The 27,137-nt window shown below is 38.8% G+C and overlaps 1 protein-coding gene across 1 annotated transcript in view; it reads left to right on the top strand.

Annotated features, from left to right (window-relative positions):
* CENPP (centromere protein P) overlaps positions 1–27,137 on the top strand; it is a 225,490-nt gene that overhangs the window by 8,026 nt on the left and 190,327 nt on the right. Inside the window, exons 2-4 of the mRNA XM_020883150.2 lie at positions 4,132–4,313; positions 6,513–6,601; positions 19,778–19,866. Of these exons, the coding sequence (XP_020738809.1) occupies positions 4,132–4,313; positions 6,513–6,601; positions 19,778–19,866 (360 nt within the window). The remainder of the gene's footprint in view (positions 1–4,131; positions 4,314–6,512; positions 6,602–19,777; positions 19,867–27,137) is intronic.

Raw genomic sequence — 27,137 nt, 5'->3', positions numbered from 1 at the left:
GCCATGAAATTAAAAGATGCTTGCTCTTACATAAATCATAGCAAGATCTTTTATGACCCACCTCCTAGAATAGTGGAAATAAAAGCAAAAATATATAACTGGTACCTAATTAAACTTAAAAGCTTCTGCACGGCAAAGGAAACTATAAACAAGGTAAAAAGACAGCCCTCAGAATGGAAGAAAATAATCAATATGAAACAACTAACAAAGAATTAATTTCTAAAATATACTGGGAGCTCATACAACTCAATAGCAGAAAAACAAACAACCCAATCAAAGAGTGGGCAAAAGACCTAAACAGGCATTTCTCCAAAAAAGACATACAGATGGCTAATAAACATATGAAGAGGTGCTCAGCATCACTCATTATTAGAGACATGCAAATCAAAACTATAATGAGATATTAGTTCAGCCCAACACTGGAAAAGACCTTGATGCTGGAAAAGATTGAGGGCAGAAGGAGAAGAGTGTGTTAGAGGGTGATATCACCATCTCAATGGCCATTAGTTTGGGCAAACTCTGGGAGATAGTGAAGGACAGGGAAACCTATTGTACTACAGTCCTTCGGGTCACAGAGAGTCGGACATGAATGAGCAACTGAACGATATCAAGTTCAGTCTACCTTGCAGATAGAAGAGAGATGGTTGAAAGTCTGATTTACAAGTACTGGCCTAAAAGAGCTGAGATTAATTATCAAACATTTTTCTAGAATGAGAGGATGCATATTTCGAAGAGCAGAGGCAAGATTGTCAGGATTTTCTTCTGACATTGGAGACAACATGCATGTACAATGAGAGACCCAAGATGTAAAGTGAGAATCAGGATAATCATGCCCCAGAAGGCAAGGAAAGTATGTTGTAAGACAGTGGAAGTCAACAGTGTAGAAATGTGGCTGAGAGCCTCATGGCAATAAAGGATTACAAAAAATAAAATACAATTTAGCTCAATTATTTGCTGAAATTTTACTCTTTTTCAAGGAAAATAGAGCTATATATTCTCAGTGAAGAATATCTGATTACAGTGTTGTTTAGAGATCATACTGTTTGTATTTCCTCTGTAATTTTCCTCTCCCCATACTCTTCAATGTCCCAAGAATATCTTTCTTAGTATAAAATGCCCAGTGATGCTCCACTTGTTTTAGAAGCTAAAGGTTTATTTTGTTTTTAATTTCAACATATCTTTTTAAATAGTTTGAAATGTCCTGGGATAGCAGATACTTAGGTTGGAACACTTAAAATATTCCAACCTAAACAGACATTTTAATTCTGCAAAGTATTCCTATTATAATTTATTTTATCAGTTCAGTTCAGTCACATAGTTGTGGCCGACTCTTTGTGATCTCATGGACTGCAGCACTCCAGGCTTCCCTGTCTATCATCAACTCCTGGAGGTTATTTAAACTCACGTCCATTGAGTTGATGATGCCATCTAACCATCTCATCCTCTGTCATCCCCTTCTCCTCCCGCCTTCTATCTTTCCCAGCATTAGGGTCTTTTCCAATGAGTCAGGTCTTTGCATCAAGTGGCCAAAGTATTGGCATTTCAGCTTCAGCATCAGTCCTTCCAATGAATATTTAGGACAGATTTCCTTCAGGGTGGACTGGATGGGTCTCCTTACAGTCCAAGGGACTCTCAAGAGTCTTCTCCAGCATCACAATTCGATAGCATCAGTTCTTTGGCGCTAACCCTTCTTTATGATCCCACTCTCACATCCATACATGACTACTGGACAAACCATAGCTTTGACTAGATGGACCTTTGTTGGCAAAGTAATGTCTCTGCTTTTTAATATGCTGTCTAGGTTGGTCATAGTTTTTCTTCCAGGGAGCAAGCATCTTTTAATTTCATGGCTGCAGCCACTGTGCACAGTGATTTTGGAGCCCAAGAAAATAAAGTCTCTCACCATTTTCAATGTTTCCCCATCTCTTTGCTATGAAGTGATGGGACCAGATGCCATAATCTTAGTTTATTTTATAGGTTTTTTAAAAAATATCTTTTAGTATATTTTGTAGTTTTTTTCTAATATGTAGAAATATGATATTATAACTTGGATCAGTTCAGTTCAGTCGCTCAGTTGTGTCCAACTCTTTGCAACCCCATGAACTGCAGCACACCAGGCCTCCCTGTCCCTCACCAACTCCTGGAGTTTACCTGAACTCATGTCCATTGAGTCGGTGACACCATCCAACCATCTCATCCTCTGTTGTCCCCTTCTCCTCCTGCCCTTAATTTTTCCCAGCATCAGGGCCTTTTCCAATAAGTCAGCTCTTCTCATCAGGTAGCCAAAGTTTTGGAGTTTCAGCTTCAACATCAGTCCTTCCAATGAACACCCAGGACTGATCTCCTTTAGGATGGAATGGTTGGATCTCCTTGCAGTCTAAGGGGCTCTCAAGAGTCTTCAACACCACAGTTGAAAAGCATCAATTGTTCTGCACTCAGCTTTGTTTATACTCCAACTCTGACATTCCATGACTACTGGAAAAACCATAGCCTTGACTAGACGGACCTTTGTTGGCAGTGTAATGTCTCTGCTTTTTAATATGCTGTCTAGATTGGTCATAACTTTCCTTCCAAGAAGTAAGTGTCTTTTAATTTCATGGCTGCAATCACCATCTGCAGTGATTTTGGAGCCCAGAAAAATAAAGTCAGCCACTGTTTCACTGTTTCCTCATCTATTTGCCATGAAGTGATGGGACCAGATGCCATGATCTTAGTTTTCTGAATGTTGAACTTTAAGCCAACTTTTTCACTCTCCTCTTTCATTAAGAGGCTGTTTAGTTCTTCTTCACTTTCTGCCGTAAGGGTGGTGTCATCTGCATATCTGATGTTATTGATATTCCTCCCGGCAGTCTTGATTCCAGCTTATACTTCTTCCAGCCCAGCGTTTCTCATGATGTACTGTGCGTATAAGTTAAGTAAGCAGGGTGACAATATACAGCCTTGACATACTCCTTTTCCTATTTGGAACCAGTCTGTTGTTCCATGTCCAGTTCTAACTGTTGCTTCCTGACCTGCATATAGGTTTCTCAAGAGGCAGGTCAGGTGGTTTGGTATTCCTATCTCTTTCAGAATTTTCCACAGTTTATTGTAATCCACACAGTCATAGGCTTTGGCATAGTCAATAAAGCAGAAATAGATGTTTTTCTGGAACTCTCTTGCTTTTTTGATGATCCAGTAGATGTTGGCAATTTGATCTCTGGTTCCTCTGCCTTTTCTAAAACCAACTTGAACATCTGGATGTTCATGGTTCTTGTACTACTGAAACTTGGCTTGGAGAATTTTGAGCATTCCTTTAGTAGTGTTTGAGATGAGTGCAGTTGTGCAGTAGTTTGAGCATTCTTTGGCATTTCCTTGCTTAGGGATTGGAATGAAAACTGACCTTTTGCAGTCCTATGGCCCCTGCTGAGTTTCCAAATTTGCTGATATATTGAGTGCAGCACTTTCACAGCATCATCTTTTAGGATTTGAAATAACTCAGCTGGAATTCCATCACCTCCACTAGCTTTGTTTGTAGTGATACTTCCTAGGCCCACTTGACTTCACATTCCAGGATATCTGACTCTAGGTCAGTGATCACACCATCATGATTATCTGGGTTGTCAAGATCTTTTTTGTACAGTTCTTCTGTGTATTCTTGCCACTTCTGCTTAGTTGCTGCTGCTAAGTCACTTCAGTCGTGTCCAACTCTGTTTGACTCCAGAGATGGCAATCCACCAGGCTCCCGCATTCCTGGCATTCTCCAGGCAAGAACACTGGAATGGGTTGCCATTTCCTTCTCCAATGCATGAAAGTGAAAAGTGAAAGTGAAGTCGCTCAGTCATGTCCGATTCTTAGCAACCCCATGGACTGTAGCCAACCAGGCTCCTCCATTCATGGGATTTTCCAGGCAAGAGTACTGGAGTGGGGTGCCATTGCCTTCTCCATCTGCTTGGTTAGGATGTTTTATATTGAGATTAATGGCTGCAGTGTTAGTAACCACACTAATTTTAAGAAAAATCCTACTAGTGTTTTAATGGGAAGAGAATAAGAAGGGTAAAATGGGAATGATTTGAAGAAATTTATAGATGTTAGTTGAAACACTTGTTAGTAGTTTCTTCATTGGAGTAACTATTTGTGTTTTGTGCTTTTTAGGAAATCATTTCAAGAAACATACCAATCTGATTCTGAAGAATGGAGATCGTCAAAAGATCTGAGAAGTCATCTTGAAAGTTTAGAATCCGAACTTCAGTTTCTAAGTAGACTTACTGGTATCAGTATAAGAAATTACTGCAAGAAGACAGAAGATTTAACTAGCACTGAGATGGCAGAAAAGAGTAAGTTTTTTTCTTTTGGCTGCACCACATGGCTTGCAGAATCTTAATTTTAGTTTTCCAATGAGTGATTGATCCTGGTCTCACAGCAGTGAAAGTGTTGAGTCAACCATTAGACTAGCAGGGCGTTTCCAGAGCAAGCATTAATTTCAATCAGCAAGTAGTGTTGAGGTTTACCTTATTATGCATAGAAAATTAGTTTTCTTATCATTGAAATAAATTGTGCATGGTAACGATTTGCATGTTGTTTGTCAGGTGTCTATTGAACTTTAGAGTGTGTGTAATATTCTTAAAAGCTGCCTGACATAGATATTAAAGAAGAGATGGTCTCTCTTTAAGTACCTGAATAGTCAAGTAACAGAGATAAGTGATTTTAAGGAAAACAGCACTATTAGTTTGTAAATCTTAGCTGTTGTTCACTACTGACATGAGAACTGTGTCACCTCTCATACTAAGATATTTCACGAACTGGATCATTTGGCAGAGGAGGGTTTCTGGTCCCAGTGACTAATGTTATATTACTAAGAATCTGTGATAAACTAACAAGTAAAGAGAAGCTAATTCAGCTCATAGTTGTATGTTGGGGTCTTTGTTTAGAAGAAGGAATCATTTTATGAAATGCTTCCTGATTTTCCTACAAAAATAACCCTCCTGACTGGGGAGAGGAAGAGTGATACTTCGAAGGTCGTGAACAGCTCACTTCAGTGGAATTACATGTAGAAACGAGTAATGAAATGTAGACACTTCAGGTACTTGAATAGTTGGAATACAGAGAGTATGGAGAGTGAAGTTTTACTGTGCAAAAGTCTGTCTTTCTATTTTGAGTCCCAGGTTTACCCTAGAAGATACTTAAGTGGTGGTGCCCATTCAGAATGCCTGTAAAATTTTTTAGCTTGTTTATTTCTTTATTTTTGACTACACTGGGTCTTTGTTGCTGCACGTGGGCTTTCTCCAGTTGTGACCAGCAGGGGCTGCTCTCCACTTGCTGTCCATGGGCTTCTCACTGCAGTGGTTTCTCTTGTGGAGCACAGGCTCTAGAGGGCATCGGCTCAGTAGTTGAGGTGCATGGACTTAGTTGCCCTGTGGCATGTGGAATCTTCCTGGACAGGGGTCAAACCTGTGTCCCCTGCATTGGCAGGTGAATTCTTCACCACTGGACCACTAGAGAATTCCGAGAATGCATTTAGAATGGGCTTGTTTCAGAGCTTTTCCCGTTGCTGGCTTAGATTTCAATTTTCCTGGCTCTGCCAGGTTAGTTTCAATTTTTCATATAATATCTGGCTGATCCATCTGATTTTCAGCTTACAAAATTAGTTTACTCTCATCTTTTTCTCTTTATCCTTGTAGAATTGTGCCCTTCTGGTAGAAAGGCCAATACAGGGGTAGATTAAGAGGTACAAACTATTAGGTATAAAATAAGCTTTAAGGGTATATTGTACAACATGGGGAATATGGCCAATATTTTATAATAACTGTAAAGGAGTATGACCTTTAAATATTGTGAATCACTATATTGTCCACCTGTAACATATACTGTATAGCACCTATACTCCATTGAAAAAAAGAGCAAATTGTGTCCTTCTTAAAATAACTTCATTAGAAAAATATAATAAAGTCAGAATCATGGTTATCTCCTTTCTGAGACATAATGTATAACTTGGAAAAGGCATGAAGGAACTTTATGCGATACATTGAATTTCTGTATCTTGATCTTGGTGGTGGTTACTTGAGAAACACATGTAAACATGTGTTTAAGTATCATGCTGTATACTTAAGAATAGGGCATTTTATGAGTTTGAGTGTATTCATGTTATACCGAAAAAGTACTTTTGCTATTTTAGTAAAGTTTTGAGAGTTAACTGAGATAATTGCGTGGATTTAATTTATTGTCTAACTGGAGCCAGACAATGTTGAAAATATGAAAAATATGAACAGTTATCATAATTCAAATTTGTCTAGGGTTATACTATCATATTTCTATTTCTTACCTTAATCTTTGGTATCATTGAGAACTAGAAAATACAAGTTATCTTTAATCATATTTCTCAAAGGTGTACATCCTTCCAGGTATTTTCAATGCAAATGCTAACACTCTCACACATAAACCCGTGTGTATTATAGATAGCCACACAAAATTAAATAATTGATATTTAAAGAAAATTGTTACTTGCAAACAAAAATTTTTGTTTTTCTGATTTATAGGTATTAAAAAAGTTTTGCAGAGACACAGATTATCAGGAAATTGCCACATGATTACGTTTCAGCTTGAATTTCAGATTCTGGAAATCCAGGTAAATTAAGGAACATGTTGTGGTAGATATCACAGATTCTGCTGCTATGAAATAAAAATACCCCACACCCCAGTCTTCAGCAGTGGCTGAGTTGAGGAGACATTTCTGAGCCAGGACCCCTTGTAGTATGTTTGTACAAAGTGGTACCATTAAAAAATTTTTTTTCTTTTAAATAAGAATACCCCAGCAACTGCATATGGTAGTATTATTGCTGAGAGCATAGTCTTTATTGAAATAGAGGTAATGAGATGTTTGTGGGATTCCAGTGTGAGCCCTGAGGTCGTATGAACAGTCTTGGATGCCCTCAGTAGTCAGCTGATATCTCAGTTATCAGTAATCTGTTAATTATTTATTGCTGCTTAACATTTTCTCCAAATTGAACAGTTTAAAACAACAAAGAGCATTTATTATCTCACCATTTTCTTTGAGACAGGAATTTGTGAGTAGCTCAGTTGGTGTTCTTCCTCTGGCCTCTCCTATAATTGTGGTCGTCTGGGACCACCACAATCTGAAGACTGCTCAGGGCTGGAGGATTAGACTTCAAGATGGTCATGGTTATGCCAACAAGTTATACAGGACTACTGAGGCACAACACTGGAGGAAGATACTCTTGGCTAGGATTTTCACATAAAATCAGAAAGCAGACAGACAGAATGTTAACATGCAACCCCTGGTCAGCATAGGGCAGAACAAGACTCAGACATCTTCAAAGTCTGGCTCCAAGAAAAGTTGGATCCAGGCATAATTTTGAGAACTAACCAAGTCTGGGCATGTGCTTTGATAGCAAAAAAACAATGTCAGTCAGTTTGTTTTATGAGTTTGGGCCTATAGGGAGAATGTATAGAGGAAAGAACAGATAAGGACAGGCAAGTTGCCTTGGCCTCAGTTCATCAGATAACTGAAGTGAATGTAGACCAGTTGTCACAGCCAAGTCATAGGGATAAGCTGCTTGCATGCATTCACAGTAGTGTGCCCGGATTCCTCATGCTTATCTTCAGCTACAGAAATAGCCTCAAGTTGTGCCTTTTTGTATGCGATAGGAATTGCTGCCGGACATTAGAAGTTACCCCCAACTAGTCATGAGTGATTGGGTCAAGGTATCTGCACTAGAGGTTTTGCCTCTTGAGAACTGTTTGCAGTCTATGTCCCTGGTTGTCACCACTGACCCTGGCAGGCTGAGAACTGACTAGGTCTCTCATCTGATGACAGAGTTTCCAACTTGCTCCCACGTCAGAATATCTCTCTTTAGTCTGCCAAAGTGACCTAGAACATCCTCAGTGTGGCATTACCTAAACCAGTTGAGCAGGATGTCAGGTACATGGGTGATGAGTATCCTTTCACTGTTGGCAATTTGGCACCAGGCCTTGGAGCCTTGCAAAGCTCTTAGAATGATACTATACTTCTGCATGACCTCAAAGATCATCTGCTGAAGACTAGAATAAAATATGGACCCAATTGAGTTGATCTCGTTTAGGATGAACAGCCCGTACCAGGACTCCAGACTCCTCAGAATTCCTGGATGTTGTCCCATTTTAGAAGGATGCATAGTTGGACCAACTGCCTTTTCTTTCTGGTTAATATGATCCTAAACTCAGAGTGGTGATATACCAAATGTTTACCTGCATTCTTGCCTCCATTAATGGCCAGGCCTGTAGATTGTGTCAGGTTGGCAGAATCAGAGCTCTGAGATCTAGCTCCATGTCTTAAAACGTCTGCACTATCAGTGTATACGTGTCCAGAAAACTGTTTAGGGGCATCCTGTTAGGTTGGTGCAAAAGTAATCGCAGTTTTCCATTGTTGAACTTTGCCGTTTGATATTGGAATGCATTCTTAAATAAATATGGTTATGGTGTACATCATTTTAATGTGCATTTCTCACTTTATGTTTCTTTGCTAATTGTTACTTGCTGTTTATTTAATATTTATTTTAGACTAGAACAATGATATTAGACAAAAAGCAAATTTGAGGAGTTTTTTTATTTGCGTTCAAAATGGGTCATAAAGCAGAAGAGACAACTCATAACATCAAAAACACATTTGGCCCAGAAACTGCTAACGAGCATACAGTGCAGTGGTGGTTCAAGAAGTTTTGCAAAGGAGACAAGAGCCTTGAAAATGAGGAGCCTAGTAGCCGGCCATCAGAGGTTGACGATGACCAACCGAGAGCAGTCATCGAAGTTGACCCTCTTACAACTACATGAGAAATTGCCAAAGAGCTCAATGTCAACCATTCTATGGTCATTTGGCTTTCAAAGCAAATTGTAAAGGTGAAGAAGCTCAGTAAGTGAATGCCTTATGAGCTGACCGAAAATTTAAAAAACCGTTGTTCTGTAGTGTTGTCTTAGCTTATTCTATGCAACAACATTGAACCATTTCTCAACTAGATTGTGATGTGTGATAAAAAGTGGATTTTATACAACAACCACCAGTGACCAGCTCAGTGGTTGGACTGAAAAGAAGCTCCAAAGCACTTTCCAAAGCAAACTTGCACCAGAAAAAAAGTCATGGTCACTGTTTGGTGGTCTGCTGCCCATCTGATCAACTCCTGCTTTTTAAATCCCAGCAAAACCATTGCATCAGAGAAATATGCTCAGCAAATTAATGAGATGCACCAAAAACTGCAACACCTGAAGCCAGTATTGATCAACAGAATGGGTCCAATTCTGCTCCCCAACAATGCCCAAATCTGTGTTGTACAACCAATGCTTCAAAAGTTGAACGAATCAGACTACGAAGTTTTGCCTCATCTGCCATATTCACCTGACCTCTTGCCAACTGACTACTACCTTCTCAAAGCATCTCAGCAACTTTTGGCAGGGAAAATGTTACCATACCCAGCAGGAGGCAGAAAACGCTTTCTAAGAGTTTGTTGAATCCCGAAGCATAAGTTGTTATGCTACAGGAATAAACAAACTTATTTCTCGTTGGTAAAAATGTGCTGATTGTAATGGTTCCTATTTTGATTAATGAAGATGTGTTTGAGCCTAGTTATAACAATTTAAAATTCACAGTCCAAAACTTCAGTTACTTTTCTATCAACCTAATAGTAGCCTTGGGCTTCTACAGGCTTTTTCTTCCATTGTTGTTCATCTTTTTTATAGTCACTCCCTGGGTTATCTGGAGAGAAGCCAGATTGCTGGTAAAATTAGGCTCATCCTTGGGAAGTTGTTGTTCAGTCACTCAGTCGTGTCCGACTCTCTGCAACCCATGGACTGCAGCACGCTAGACTTCCCTGTCCTTCACCATCTCCCGGAGTTTGCTCAAACTCATGTCTGTTGAGTTGGTGATACCATCCAACCATCTCATCCTCTGTCATCCCCTTCTCCTCCTGCCTTCAACCTTTACCAGCATCAGGGTCTTTTCTAATGAGTAGGCTCTTCACCTCAAGTGGCCAACGTATTGGAACTTCAGCTTCAGCATCAGTCCTTCCAATGAATATATCAATGAATATCAGGGTTGATTTCCTTTAGGATTGACTGGTTTGATCCCCTTGCAGTCCAAGGGACATGTATGGGAAGCTGTACATGAGTCCAGTTGGTAAAAAGACCATACTCTGAAGTTGAGATGAACAACCTACTCAGTGCAGCTGTACATTCCAGAATAGGTTGTGACCAGAAGTTGATTGGTGTGCTCATTAGTGGGGCTTTGGTCTGAGAGATAAAACAAAATAAAATATTTTAATTTCATTTTGTTGAAGTTGCATACTTGTGGTCACTTTAATCCTTTGAAGGAAAGCATCAAGTGGCAGTTTGGTCATATCAGAAGTCAGATCACACTTAAGATTTCAATTTAGGGACATTTTTTAAAATAACGTGATGTGCTTCTGAAGAATGGCTATTACTTGACTAGAGGCATTCCTGGCATGAACTGGGACTGCAGTTCCCACAGTGGCTTGACTTGAATGATCCTGGGAGGCCACCATGAAGTCACATAGACAGGACCAGAGCCCTGTGGGGCCTGCCATACAGGCCTGCTCCCCATGCTATAGTGGCTACACTCCCTACCTCCTACCAGACAGTAGTGACACCAGCCCAGACCGCACCTCCCGATCAACAGTGCTTTAAGCTAATATTCTGGTCCTCATACTACCAAAGCATGATTGAAAATTTTGTAACCATTTTGTAATGGCCTGCAGTTACACTGTTAGCTCATATGCTTAATGAATTAAAATTAGTTGTGCTCCATATAATAGGAAACTTAAAAAAAAAAAAAAAAGGAAGATTCAGAATACTAGAAGTTTATTTTGCTTAAACAAAATTGCAAGATCTGTTTTCAAGGGCTGGTATGGTGGTTTTATGACCCTCAGGCCCTGCCATCACCCACGTGGGTGCTACATTTTGGTGCAGTTATCACTTCAGCATTTCAGACATTGGGAAAGGGCTGGGCAAACAGGGGCTCACCTTTTCCATTGAACAGCATTTTTTAGAAATTGTAATACCCATCATTTTCACCTGCATTCTAATGGCCAATAAATAAATGCAGGGGAGGCTGGAAATTTAGTCTTCATTATGCATGGCCATGTGGCCAATGGACAAATTGGAGCAAGAAAGAAGTCCACATGTTGGGGACTACCAGCAGTTTCTGTCCCATATACTTTAGGGGATGCAGGGAAAAAAATCTAAGGAGAACAGTTTATATAATTTGAAAGACTTAGAACTCAGTAATCACTGAATCTCTAAAGGGACCTAAGTTGTCATTATATATATTTCAAAGTGTGTAGGTGCTTGTGAACTGCTTGGTTTTACCTAATTTGCTACAGAAAGAGCATGCTGTCCCAAGCTATGTTAAGAACACTCTGTTTCTCTCTATACCTTAGAACTATATCTCTAGTGGAATCACCAGGTTAAAGGAGATGTACATGTAAATTTTGATTGATAGTACCAACTGCCTTCTAAAATACTTTTTCCATTTTACATATTGGGCAGATTTTTATAGTTAGACTGATAGAAAAGCAGTGGTAAAGAAATAGCTATATTTTATGTTCTAAAACATTTTTAAAAACAAAATTTCCACTAGAGGGAGATGTTTAGCTATCAGAAAGTTTAAAAGTAACCTAACTAATAAATCTATCTTACTTATAGAATATTGTTATTATAAAATCATGGTAGTACAGTGTTAGAAACCACAGGTGACCTAGAATCGTATAAATAGGATGTTGGGACCAAAAGTAAACTGTTAGATTACCTGGGTCAACCCTGTTACTCTATGGGGAAATGCACCCACAATGTTTGAATGATTATGCACGTTGGCACAGTTCTTGTCATATGCAATTGGAGCATACAACTCTTTTCTCCAGATTTACTGTCTGATGTAGTTAGTGTTGTTGTACTGTTTGTGAGGAGTTGCAAGAATATTAGAATCAACATGTACCAGCATTCATGGTCCATGTAGCACAATAAATCAAATGGGTGGCAGTTTGTGGAGTAAGAGACAAATTGAATGTATTTTTGTAATTACTCTCCCTGAAACCCAACGAACTGGAAAAAATGATCCCCAAAATAGGGAACTTTTGAAACTAAAAAGAATATTTGTCTTGGTACAAGTTCAACTACTGGGAACTATAAAAAATAAAATTGACAACTTGGGTAATCACAAAGGTATGTGAGACAATTAAAAACAATGGCAGGGTTGAACAATAAGGTTCACCTCCTACACAGAGCCAGCCCTTCAAAACTGAAGAGGTGGCTGTTTCATCTAATGCATACAAACCAACAAAGACAATCTGGTAAAATGAAGAAAGAGAGTAATATGTTTGAAACAAGAAAGAACAAGATACAACCTCAGGAAAAAAACCTTAATGAAGCAGAGATAAGTAATTTACCTGATGAAGAGTTCAAAGTAATGGTCACAAAGATGCTAACCAAACTCAGGAAAGGAATGCATGAATACATTGAGAACTTCAACAAAGATACGGAAAATATAAGTTCCAAACAAAAGTCCCGGAGCTGAAGAATACAGTAACTGAATTGAAAAATATGTTAGAGAATTTCAACTGCTGACAACATGAGAGAAAATAAAAGATCAGTAAACTCAAAGACAGGGCACAGGAACTCAACAGATCAAAGCAACAAGGAGGAAAAAGAATGAAAATGAAGGTAGCTTAAGGGATTTATGGGATAAAATGAAGCATGCTAACATTGACATTATAGGCATCCCAGAAGGAGAAGAGAAAGGGTACAAAAACGTACTTGAACAAATAATGGTGGCAATTTAACTTCCCTAAGCTGTAAAAACAGTTCTTCAGATCCAGGAACCCCAGAGAGTTCCATGTTAGAGAAACCCCCCAAAACCCCACGCAGAGACACATTAAAATCAAAATACCAAAATTTGAAACCAAGAAGAGACTCTTAAAAGCAAAAACAAGAGAAAAACAATTGTTATATATAAGGGAACCCCCTAAAAACTTTCAGCAGATTTTTTAGCAGAAACTTTGCAGATCAGAGGAGAGTGGGAGGATGTATTCAACGTGCTGAAAGAAAATAATTCCCCACCAAGATTAAATCTGGCAAAGTTATGATTCAGAATTGAAGGAGAGATAAAATAGTTTTGCAGATAAGCAAAAGCTAAAGGAGTTTATCACCACTAAACCAGCCTTAAGAGAAATGTTAAAGGGATTTCCTTAAGCTGAAAAGAAAGGTCAGTAAATTCTTAACAGGGAAACATGAAAGTATAAATCTCACTGGTAAATGTAAATATATAATTGTTGTTGTTCAATTACTAAGTTGTGTTTGATTCTTTACGACCCCATGAACTGCAGCAGGTCAGGATAGGTAGTGAATTAATCACTTATAAAGCTAGTATGAAGGTTAAAAGACAAAAGTAGTAAAAACAACTAACTACAATAATTATTTATGGGATTATGGCTGAGTTCCTTTGCTCTCCACCTGAAAATACCACAACATTGTTAATCGGCTATATTCCAGTATCAAAGATATGAAACCCAAAAATAACAGAAGGAAGGGAATAAATAACATATATCAGCAGAATTGCCTGGCAGTCTTGTGGTTAGGACTCTGCAGTCTCACTGCAGAGGGCCTGGGTTTGATCCCTGGGAACTAAAACCCCACGAGCCATGTGGTTTGGCCAAAACAAGGAAAACTCGGAACATAGATCAGAGCAGAAGAAAATGAAACTAAAAAGACGTTGGAAAAGATCAATGAAACTAAGAGCTGGTAATTTGAAAGGATAGTCAAAACTGAATAAATAGACTCACCAAGAAAAAGAAAAAAGACTTAAAAATCAGAAATGAAAGAGGAGTCATCACAGCTGCTTCCACAGGAACACATAGGATCATAAGAGACTCCTGTGAACAATTACGCACCAACAAATGGGTAAACAGCTAAAAACAGCCTTCCAAGGCTGAATCAGGAAGAAATAGAAAATCTGAACAGACTGATTACTAATAGGGAGATTGAATCAGTAATTTAAAACCTCCCAACTAACTGAAATCCAGGACCAGAAGGTTTCACTGATGACTGTACCAAACATTTAAAGCATTAATACCAGTGTTTCTAAAATTATTCCAAAAAGCAGAGGAAGAGCACTTTGAACTCACTGTATAATGCCAGTATTACCCTGATACCCCAAACAGACAAGGGCACAAGGAAGAAAATTAAAACCCAATGTCCCTGGTAAACATAGATGCAAAAATCCTTAATAAAATTAAAACTAAATTCAACAATGCATTAAAAGGATCATACATGATGATCAAGTGAAATTTATTTCAGGGATGCAGAGATTGTTCAAAATTTGCAAATCAATTGATGTGTATACCACATTAACAGAAAAATAAGGATAAAAAATTAATATGATTATCTCAATACATGCCAAAAAAGCATTGGATTAATGTCAACAACCATTTAGCAAATTTAATCATTTCAACAAAGTGAGTATAGAGGGAATATACCTCAAAATAATAAAGGATATATATGATAAGCTCTATACAGTCAGCAAAAACAAGACCGGGAGCTGACTGTGGCTCAGATCATGAACTCCTTATTGCCAAATTCAGACTTAAATTGAAGAAAATAGGGAAAACCACTAGATCATTCAGGTATGACCTAAATCAAATCCCTTATGATTATACAGCGGAAGTGAGAAGTAGATTTAAGGGACTAGATCAGGCACTAGAGTGCCTGATGAGCTGTGGATAGAGGTTTGTGGCGTTGTACAGGTGACAGGGATTAAGACCATCCCCATGGAAAAGAAATGAAAAAAAGCAAAATGGCTGTTTGAGGAGACCTTACAAATAACTGTGAAAAGAAGAGAAGCGAAAACCAAAGGAGAAAAGGAAAGGTACTCCCATTTGAATGCAGAGTTCCAAAGAATAGCAAGGAGAGATAAGAAGGACTTCCTCAGTGATCAATGCAAAGAAATAGAGGAAAACAACAGAATGGGAAAGACTAGATATCTCTCCAAGAAAATTAGAGATACCAAGGGAACATTTCATGCAAAGATAGGCTTGATAAAGGACAGAAATGGTAGGGACCTAACACAAGCAGAACATATTAAGAATAGGTGGCAAGAATACACAGAAGAACTGTACACAAAAGATCTTCATGACCCAGATAATCATGATGGTATGATCACTCACCAAGAGCCAGACATCCTGGAATGTGAAGTCAAGCACGCCTTAGAAAGCATCAATATGAACAAATCTAGTGGAGGTGATAGAATTTCAGTTGAGCTATTTCAAATCCTGAAAGATGATGCTGTGAAAGTGCTGCACTCAATATGCCTGCAAATTTGGAAAACTCAGCAGTGGCCACAGAACTGAAAAGGTCAGTTTTCATTCCAATCCCAATGAAAGGCAATGCCAAAGAATGCTGAAACTATCTCACAGTTGCACTCATCTCACACGTTAGTAAAGTAATGCTCAGAATTCTCCAAGCCAGGCTTCAGCAACATGTGAACCATGAACTTCCAGATGGTCAAGCTGCTTTTAGAAAAGGCAGAGGAACCAGAGTTCAAATTGCCAACATCCAGTGGATCATCAAACAAGCAAGAGAGTTCCAGAAAAACATTGTTTCTGCTTTATTGACTATGCCAAAGCCTTTGACTCTGTGGATCACAATAAACTGTGGAAAATTCTGAAAGAGATAGGAATACCAGACCACCTGACCTGCCTCTTGAGAAACCTATATGCAGGTCAGGAAGCAACAGTTAGAACTGGACATGGAACAACAGACTGGTACCAAATCAGAAAACGAGTATGTCAAGGCTGTATATTGTCACCCTGCTTATCCAACTTATATGCAGAGTACATCATGAGAAATGCTGGGTTGGGGGAAGCACAAGCTGGAATCAAGATTGCCGGGAGGAGTATCAATAACCTTAGATATGCAGATGACACCACCCTTATGGCAGAAAGGGAAGAGGAACTAAAAAGCCTCTTGATGAAAGTGAAAGAGGAGAGTGAAAAAGTTGGCTTAAAGCTCAACTTTCAGAAAACTAAGATCATGGCATCTGGTCCTATCATTTGATGGGAAATAGATGGGGAAACAGTGGAAACAGTGTCAGACTTTATTTTCTTGGGCTCCAAAATCACTGCAGATGGTGACTACAGCCATGAAATTAAAAGACGCTTACTCCCAGAGTCCACAAGTCTGTTCTATACATCTGAGTCTCTTTTTCTGTTTTGCATATAGGGTTATCGTTACCATCTTTCTAAAGTCCATATATATGTGTTAGTATACTGTAAGGCGAGGGTGGGATGTTTCAAGAGAACAGCATTGAAACATGTATATTATCTAGGGTGAAACAGATAACCAGCCCAGGTTGGGTACATGAGACAAGTGCTCGGGCCTGGTGCACTGGGAAGACCCAGAGGGATCGGGTGGAGAGGGAGGTGGGAGGGGGTACTGGGATGGGGAGTACATGTAAATCCATGGCTAATTCATTTCAATGTATAACAAAAACTACTGTAATGATGTAAAGTAATTAGCCTCCAACTAATAAAAATAAATGGAAAAAAAAAAGGAACTTAATTAGAAAAAAAATAAATAAATAAAAGACGCTTACTCCTTGGAAGGAAAGTTATGACCAACCTAGACAGCATGTTAAAAAGCAGAGACGTTCTTTTGCCAACAAAGGTCCGTCTAGTCAAGGCTATGGTTTTTCCAGTGGTCATGTATGGATGTGAGAGTTGGACGATGAAGAAAGCTGAGTGCCAAAGAATTGATGCTTTTGAACTGTGGTGTTGGAGAAGACTCTTGAGAGTCCCTTGGACTGCAAGGAGATCCAACCAGTCCATCCTAAAAGAGATCAGTCCTGGGTATTCATTGGAAGGACTGATGTTGAAGCTGATCTCTAATACTTTGGCCACCTCACAAGAAGAGTTAACTCATTGGAAAAGACCCTGATGCTGGGAGGGATTGGGAGCAGGAGGAGAAGGGGACAACAGAGGATGAGATGGTTGGATGGCATCACCGACTCGATGGGCATGGGTTTGGGTGGACTCTGGCAGTTGGTGATGGACAGGAGGCCTGGTGTGCCTCATGGGGTCACAAAGAGTTGGACACGACTGAGCGACTGAACTGAACTGATAGAGTCCATGGGGTCACAAAGAGTCAGACACAACTGAGTGACTTTGACTTTCACTTTATGTCTACAGAGCCAAGACTATAGAATGGGGAAAGAAGAGTTTCTTCAATAAATGGTGTTGGAACAACTGGATAGCCACATGCCAAAGAATGAAACTGGATCACTCTTACATCATACACAAAACCTAACTCAAATTAACAAGTAACAATATTAACTCAAAATAGGTTAAAAATTTGAATGTCAGACCTGAGACCGTAAAAATGCTAGAAGAAAACGTAGATGTTAAGCCTCTTGACATCACTCTGGCAATGACTTTTTAGATTTGACACCAAACGCAAAAATGAACAAGTGGAACTATGTGAAACTAAAAAGTTTCTGCACAACAAGGGAAACCATCAACAAAATGACAAGGCTGAATGGGAGAAAATAGTTGCAAATCATATCTAATAAGGTATTAATATCCAAAACATATAAATTGTAGGCTTTATAATGACAAGATAATTTGGCTATTCTAATGGGTAAAAGGCCAAAATCCAAAACACACACACATACTCAAACAGACAAACTATTCCTCTGAGATTTTTTTCTTTCCTTTCTTTTGTGTGTGTGTGTGTATCGAGGAGGGGGGGGTTATCATAGCTTTATATGAGATGTAGTTCACATAACATAAAATTCATCCATTTAAGGTATACATTCAGCAGTTTTTATTCTGTTCAGATTTGTGCAACCATCACATCCAGTTTAGAACTTTTTTATTACCTCAAAGAGAAACCTCATCTTCTTTATCACCCCTCGTTTTCCCTTCTTCTGCCCAAACCTAACTTATCCATATCTTTTGTCTCTATAGATGTGCCTATTCTGGCATTTCATAAAAAATGGAGTTGCATAATTTTTGGTCTTTTTTTGACCAATTTCTTTTACTTAGCACCAGTGTTTTCAGGACTCATTCATTCATGTTATCACATTTATTGTTACTTCATTCTTTTTTTCTAGCTGTGTTGTGAGGATGTATCAGATTTTGCTTCTTCATTCATCAGCTAAGAAACATTTGGTGGTTTGTTTTTTCCTTTTGGCTGTTATGGATAACACTTCTGAAACTACTCATATATAAGTTTTTCAGTGGACATGTGTTTTAATTTTTCTTGTGTATATCTAGGTAGAGAATTACTATGGGACTTCCTTGGTGGCTCAGTGGTAAAGAATCCACCTGCTAGGCAGGAGACCACCTGCAGTGCAGAAGACTTGGGTTCAGTCCTTGGGTTGAGAAAATTCTCTGGAGAAGGAAATAGCAACTCACTCTAGTATTCTAGCCTTGAAAGCTCATGGACAGAGGAGACTGGTGGGCTTCAGTCCTTAGAGTAACAAGAGTTGGACACAACTTTGCAACTAAACCACCACCACCAGAAAATTACTGGGTCAGATGGAAGTACAGCTATGACTGTATGTTGAGCATTTTTTCATAAGTTTATTGGCCATTTGTATTATCATCTCTGATGAAATGTCTGTTGAGATCCATTGTCCAGTTTTTAATTGGGTTATTTGTCTTTTTATTATTGAGTTGTAAGAGTGTTCTGGAAATTGGTTTCTGATTAGATATGGTAGTAGATGCCCATAGTCTACTTTAACTACAGCTGCTCCTAATAATTCCCACTATATTCTTGAGCAGCTGAAAAACTAAACAGAGATTATAAGCAATTAATATCCATTTCTCCAGCAGCTGAAAATACTGAAAAGTCAGATACACCCAGACAAATGGGGAAGAATCAATCATTTATCTGTTCATCCTGTATCCTTTGGAAATAGCAGAAATTGTTGGATCTACTCCTGTAAACAAAAAAGATCCACAGAGTACACAGCACAAAGATGGTACAGAGTTTGTTCATCATCATTTAGGATTCTTGCCATGAAAGGAATTAGAAAATGGAGTTAAAGTCTCTTTGAAAGAATGAATCCAGGAACTGCAGGAACATGCTATATTGTAACTGTTTACATTCTTAAATGAAAGCATTCAAAGAAAACTGAATAAAAGGGAAAGAGAGCTGAGAGAAAGAAAGGAAGGAAGGGAGAATAAAATGATTATAGTGCTGAGAGCTAAATTAGGAGTAGCTAGGAGTAGAATATGGAGGATAGGCTTGAGAAAAATCACTTACAAGTACAATTGAAAAGATGAAAAATCTGGAAGACAAAATGAAGATGTGTGTCATTTTTCCAAAAACAACCAAAAAAGTGAAACAGAAATGATAGGTAAATATATAGTATGAGAAAACTTGCTAGAGTAAAGGAGAAAACCTTGATTTTACATATAAAATGGATAACTAATAAGGGCTGTAACATGGGGAATTCTACTCAGTACTCTGTAATGATCTATGTGGGGAACGAATCTTAAAAAAACCAAAAAACTGTGGATGTCTGTGTGTGTATAACTGATTCACTTTGCTGTGCATGTGAAATTAGCACAACACTGTAAACCAACTGTACTCCAATAAAAAAAAATTTTTTAAGTAACCCATATTTGCAGTACTTTTTATTGGTTACTATTTGGCGTATTTTGAAAGTAATTTTTTCTCCTTATTTAAAAGTTGACTGTGCTTTGATTTAAAAAAAAAAAAGCTTTATTTTTTGTTCTTATTTTAGGATAAGGAGAGTTTATCTTCTGTTATTACTGACCTCAGCATAATAATGGAACCCAATGAATATTCAGAATTAAGTGAATTTGTGTCTAGGTAAGGTATTTACTTTTTTTAATAAGGATATTTCTTTCAGATTACAATTTTAAGTTTACCTATTCTTTTTGTTGATAAGTAAATATCAAAATACCGCTAAAAGCATAACACCATTTTTGGTCCTGATGTGTAGGCACTGTGCTAAGGGGGAGCATGACATCTGTTAGCAGCTGATAGGAGGCCAGAGTGACTGGGGGTGTGGGATAAGATGCAGTTAGCAATGTCTGTAAGGTCCACATTATGGATTTTGGAACTTGACCATAGTCCTATGACAAATGTAAAGGTACGGAAAGATTTTAAACAGAGCCTAAGGGAGGCAAAATTTTGACATCTGGGAAAAGATTGTTCTCGATGTTGCAGGGAGAAGGGATTTAAGGGGTGCAAAATTGGATACAGGAGGATTGGTGACTAGCCCATTAAAACAGTTCAGGGAAACAGAAATTTGTAGTTTGGACTAGATTAATGGTGGTTGAGATAGAGGACTGGGTGGATGGGGTATATTTAGGAAGCACCATTGAATAGGCGTGATGTTGGTTGAAAAAGAGGGGTCAGGAGTCACTGACAAATGATAATTCCTTTATGATGGTGATTGCATTTGTTGAGATAGGAAAAGTGGCAAGAAGAGCATGTCAAATGAGATTGTGACTTCAGTTTAGACATGTTGAACATAAGTGCCTTTGAAACACTAAAGTAAAAATAAGAAGTAGGCAGCTAAGAAGAGATGTAAGTAGTAGATATAAACACTGGGGTTTTCTACCAGTGGGTAAAGTTAAAACTTTGAGCAAGAATGAGATTGCCTGTGGAGAGAATGTAGAAAATAGGGAAAGGATTGAAACTAAACCTTGAAGAATTCTAAAATGTATGTTGAATAGATTTGAAGGATCCTGCAAAGGATTTAGAAAACTGAAAGATGGGAGGGCAAACCGGGAATTTATTGTTGACCTTTGACAGTTGGATTGACAATTTTTCTTACACATCTTTAAAGAAATCTTTCCAATGTCTACTGGAGTACATAGGTTGTGAAAAGAAGTCTGCTATATTGTTTTTGTGTATGCATGCATTTTTGGGGCTGCTTTCATATCTTTCTATTAATTTTTTTTGACAGTTTGTGCTATTTCTAGAGAGTGTTTATGTGAACATTTCTAACTATATCTTTTGAGATACTTTTTCTTTCCTGTTCTGTTTCTTCTCCAACTCTGATTACTTACATGTTAAAACGTTTGATGTATTACATTATCTTCAAGTTCTGAAGTCTAGTCTGCAATGAGCTCACTGAAGGGATTTGTCATCTCTAAAGTACTTTTTAAAAAATTTCTAGTGTTTTAATTTGATTCTTAATTTTTTTCTTTGCTTAAATTCCCCATTTTTGATGAATATTATCTAGCTTTCTTACTAGATCTTTTAATTTATTAATCATAGTTATTTTTTCCTTTAATGCTTTATTATGGAAATTTTCAAATATAGGTTCCTACTGCTTTCCAAAAATAGAGCATTCCTATGAAACCTTTTGTAAGCCAAAATAGTGTAAAGCAAAGAAGCTGTTACCTCTGGACAGTTTTTGCTAATAGATGTGCAGAATAAGTCAAGATATAGCACAGATAGTCACAGACACAGTTCAAAGTTTGATGCTGAGATTCTGAGTGTGGTTTCTGGGGAAGGAGCTTGGTGGTACCAGTCTTGCTGCTCAGGGTGCATGTTGGCTTACTGCAAAACAAACCCTGAATGCTATTCTTACTTTTCACCTTTTTTTGTAAAAGTGAAGATTCTTTCAGATTTCTTTTGATTATCAAGAAGAGGTAATAATGTAAATCTTTGGTAGAAGTAAAGTGGTGTGAGGCTTCCTTGCTGGCTCAGTGTAAACAGCCTGCCTACCAAAGCAGAGACATGGGTTCTGGTCTGGGAAAACCCCACATGCTGTGTAGCAGCTGAGCTCGTGCACCACAGCTGTTGAGCGTGTGCTCTGGGGCCCGGGAATCACACCTACTGAAGCCATGTGCTCTAGAGCCCGTACTCCACAAGAGAAGCCATTGCAATGAGAAGGCTGCACACTGCAGTGAAGGGTAGCCCTTGATCCCTGCAGCTCGAGAAAAGCCTTCATAGCACGGAAGACCAGGCACAGCCGTAAATAAATGACAAGTGAAGGCGAAAGTCGACCACGTGGACTGTACCGTCCACGGAATTCTCTAGGCCAAAATGCTGGAGTGGGTAGCCATTCCCTTTTCCAGGGGATTTTCCTGACCCAGGAATCGATCCAGTGTCTCCTGCATTGCAGGCATTCTTTACCAGTTGAGCTACCAGGGAAGCCCCATGATTAAATAAATAATTTAAAAATAAAAAGTAAAGTGGATTGACTCAAACTTTTGAGAAGTGGAGAGATACATGGATCTATAAAAATAATATTATAATTAACCTGCAGCTATCCATTAGGCACTTTCAGCAATTATAAATATTTTGTGACTCTTATTTCATCTTTCTTACATGTTTTAAACTTTGAGTTTAGAAATAATTATAGACTCACAAGAAGCTGCAGTAAAAACCATATATAAGGAAGATTCTATATACCCTCATCCAGACTCTGAGAGTGGTAGCATCTTGTATAATTGTAGTATACTATCAAAACCAGAACATTGATATTAGTAAAATTCAGAGAGCTTTTACAGATTTAGATTTATAGTTCAGTGGTATTAAATACATTCATAATGTTATACAGTCATCATCACCATGCATCTCCATGACTCTTTTCATCTTGTAAAATTGAAACTCCATACCCATTAAGCCATAGCTCCCCATTTCCTTCTTTGCCCAACTCCTAGCAGCCACTGCTCTTATTCTTTCTCTGTGATTTTAAATCATAGTTATTTTAAAGCCTATATCTAATATTATCAACATTTGAGTCATCTTTGAGTTCAATTCTGGTGACTACAGAACTATTACTGTTAGTTACCATTAACTAATAGTAATAATATTGCTATCACTATGTTACTGTTGTCACTGTGAACTGTTGTCTACAATAGTTCATCTTTTCTTGAATTTCTGTGTCTCATAATTTTTTTATTGACTGATGTACATCAGTAATTTCAATAGAGACTGAAACAAATAGTATTTATGCCCAGAAATGGGCGCATTTCTCTTATCAGGCTGTGAGTATGGGGTTTAATTCAAGATAGTCAGCAGTTGAGCTGGTTTGGGGTTTTTATTTCTTTTATTAACTTTAGTCACTAAAGATTTCAGATTCTTCCAACAGTGAATTCAAACTCAACTTCAAATTCAGTTCTTCCTTATGTTTGGAATAGAGTTTAGGGAGCTGGAAGGTTTTCATCAGTGTTCTAGCTTTACTCTCAACTTTTAGTAATTCCTTCAATAACCTCAGATATGCAGATGACACCACCCTTATGGCAGAAAGTGAAGAGGAACTAAAAAGCCTCTTGATGAAAGTGAAACAGAGTGAAAAAGTTGGCTTAAAGCTCAACATTCAGAAAACTAAGATCATGGTATCTGGTCCCATCACCTCATGGGAAATAGATGGGGAGACAGTGGAAACAGTGTCAGACTTTATTTTGGGGACCTCCAAAATCACTGCAGATGGTGACTGCAGCCATGAAATTAAAAGACGCTTACTCCTTGGAAGGAAAGGTATGACCAACCTAGATAGCATGTTAAAAAGCAGAGACATTACTTTGCCAACAAAGGTCCATCTAGTCAAGGCTATGGTTTTTCCAGTGGTCATGTATGGATGTGAGAGTTGGACAATGAAGAAAGCTGAGTGCCGAAGAACTGATGCTTCTGAACTGTGGTATTGGAGAAGACTCTTGAGAGTCCCTTGGACTGCAAGAAGATCCAACCAGTCCATCCTAAATGAGATCAGTCCTGGGTGTTCATTGGAAGGACTGATGTTGAAGCTGAAACTCCAATACTTTGGCCACCTCATGCGAAGAACTGACTCATTTGAAAAGACCCTGATGCTGGGAGGGATTGGGGGCAGGAGGAAAAGGGGACGACAGAGGATGAGATGGCTGGATGGCATCACCAACTCGATGGGCATGAGTTTGAGTAAACTCCGGGAGTTGGTGATGGACAGGGAGACCTGGCGTGCTGCGATTCATGGGGTCGCAAAGAGTTGGACACGACTGAGGGACTGAACTGAACTGAACTGATACATCTGTATCTCAGAGGGGAATGTTTCTCCCTGCATTTGACACTCCAGCAGTAGGTGTTGATGCTTGTTACTTGGTGCTAGCCTCATGGTGGGAACAAAGGGAGATCTATGTTCCATGGTTCATCCTTAATATTGGGCAGATCCTATGGACCTACACCTTGGAGATTGAGAACACCAGTTTTCCTTGCTGTTTCCAGTGCAGCCAAACTCAGCCTGAGTCTAGGGTTGGTCTTGGATGGGAGAGAGTTCCTTGTCCTTCCCACCCACTCCTGTGGTGACAGGATTGTGCTTGGTGTTAGTGTAGGATCCTGCACCCAAAAGGTTTTGTACCCCTCCCATGGAACAGTGGTATTTAATTTCTGTCCTCCTTTACAAAGCAATGGATCTTTCTCTTTGTAACCTGAGCATTTTCTGCCCTTCCCCCAGGGTCAAGTGGGTTTGACTTTTATTCCTCTGTTGGAAAAAAGGGATTTTATTCTTGCATTGCTCTCCTGCTGCTTCTTTAGCAATTTAGAGTTTTTGCTTCCTACCAGAGAAAAGTTCTGGCTTCAGTTTGAACCCCAGCAGCAGCTGATCACCTGTTTGTGCCTGTGCCACTGAGGAGAGCTCTTGCTGGGCTCCTGCCATGATCTTTCTGGTGGAGTTCTTTTATGCCTGGGGTTCCCATCTGTTCCAAAATGACATCCACCCCACAATTGTCCTTTGAGAATTCACAGAAATTTTAGCTAATTTCTTGTTACCCACTTCTGTGGTGGCTGCTTCCCTCCCCTGTGTTTAACCAAGGGTGAATAGTATGTGTGTCCTGTTTTCTTCTTTGAGGAAGAAAAATATTAATTTATTTGGTTGCCTTGTGATTCAGATCTTTGATGGGCTCAAAAAGGTTATGATTTTATAGATTATTCAGATTTCCGTGATTGTGGCCCTCTCTGAAAATTTTTACATTTTTAGTAGAAGTGGAACTGCTTCTTAATTTTCTCTGATTCTCAATCTAGAATTTGGGACATACTATCTTTTTATCTTCTGTATCCATCTTACTCTTTTTTTTTTTTTTTTCATTTATTTTTATTAGTTGGAGGCTAATTACTTTACATCATTGCAGTGGTTTTTGTCATACACTGAAATGAATTAGCCATGGATTTACATGTATTCCCTATCCCGGTCCCCCCTCCCACCTCCCTCTCCACCCGATCTGGGTTTTCCCAGTGCACCAGGCCCGAGCCCTTGTCTCATTTATATTTTCTGTCTCTTTATAACTTTGTGCTTATTTCTGATTGTTCCTCAGATATGTATTTTGGTTCAGTAGTTATTTCTTCATTTTCTGACTAAACTCTTTTAAAAAACAATTTATTGGAATGTAGTTGATTTACAATATCAGGCTCCTCTGTCCGTGGGAATCTCCAGGCAAGAATATTAGAGTGGGTTACCATGCCCTCCTCCAGGGAATCTTCCTGACCCAAGGATCAAACCCACATCTCTTACATTTGCTGCATTGGCAGATAGGTTCTTTACCACTAGTATCACCTGGGAAGCCCATTTTATATATAGTAGTGTGTATGTCAATCCCAGTTTCCCATAATCTGCTCTTAAACCCGTGTCCATTGAGTCTTTTTTTTAAATTGAAATATAGTTGATTTACAGTGTTGAGCCAATCTCTGCTGTCCAGCACAGTGACTCATTAAACGCATATATACATTCTTTTTATATTCTTTTCCATTATGGTTTATCACGGGGTATTGAATATAGTTCTCTCTGCTGTGCATCCCTTGTCCTCTGCATTTACTAACCAACTCCTAGTCCATTCTTTTCCCTCCCCTCTCCCACCTGGCAACTGCAAGTCTGTCCTTTATGTTTGTGAGTCTGTTTCTGTTTTGTAAATAGGTTCTTTTGTGCCATATTTTAGTTCCCACATATAAGTGATATCGTGTGGTATTTGTCTTTCTCATTCTGACTTACTACACTTAGTATTATGATAATCTCTAGTTGCATCCATATTGCTGCAAATGGCATTATTTCATAATTTTTTGTGGCTGAGTCGTACTCCCTTGTATATTTTTATCACATCTTTCTCCATCCATCTGTTGATTGGTTTTTACATTGTTTCCATGTTTTGGCTATTGTCAGTAGTGCTGCTATGAGCATAGTGTGCATGTATCTTTTTTTTTTTTTTTAATGCATTCTCATTTATTTATTTTTGGCTGTGCTGTGTCCTCATTGCTGTGTGGGCTTTTCTAGTTGCGGCATGCCCGTCAACTCTATAGTTGTGGTGTGCGAGCTTCTCATTATGGTGGCCTCTCTTGATGTGGAGCACAGACTCTAGGGTGTGCCAACTTCGGCAGTTTTGGCTCTCCCATTTTAGTGCACAGGCTCAATAGTTGTGGCACACAGGCTTAGCTGCTCTGCGGCATGTGGGATCTTCCCAGGTAAGGGATCAAACCCGTGTCTCCTGCATTGGCAGGCAGATTCTTGACCGCTGAGCCCCCAGGGAAACCCCCATGTGTCTTTTTTAATTATAGTTTTGTCCAGGTATATGCTTAGGAATGGGATTGCTCTATCATATGGTAATTCTGTTTTTAGTTTTCTGAGGAAACTCCATGCTGTTTTCCACAGTGGCCGTACCAACTTACATTGTCACCAATGGTGTAAGAAGGTTCCCTTTTCTCCATACCCTCTCTAAGATTTGTTATTTGTATTAGTGATGGCAATACTGTCTGTTGTGAGATGGTACCTCTTAATTTTGATTTGCATTTCTCTAATAATTGATGATGTTTGAGCATCTCTTCATACTCATTTATCCATGTTGTTGTTTAGTCACTAAGTCATATCTGACTCTTTTGCAGCTCTGTAGCCCACCAGGCTCCTCTGTCCATATTCTTGCTGGATTTCCCAGCAAGAATACTGGAGTGGGTTGCCATTTCATTCTCCAGGGGATCTTGCCGGACCCAGGGTTTGAACCCCCGTCTCCTGCAATGACAGATGGATTCTTTACCACTGGGCCACCAGGAAAGCTCTTTGCTTATCCATTGATTCTATAATTTCACTGACAATACTTGTCATTTGTAAAAGTTCTATGTGTCTGATTTTCAAATTTTCTTATCTATTTAAAAAATAATCTTTT

Source organism: Odocoileus virginianus, chromosome 31, assembly GCF_023699985.2.
Source record: "Odocoileus virginianus isolate 20LAN1187 ecotype Illinois chromosome 31, Ovbor_1.2, whole genome shotgun sequence".
Lineage (NCBI taxonomy): Eukaryota > Metazoa > Chordata > Mammalia > Artiodactyla > Cervidae > Odocoileus > Odocoileus virginianus.
This window is presented reverse-complemented; position numbering and strand designations above follow the sequence as displayed.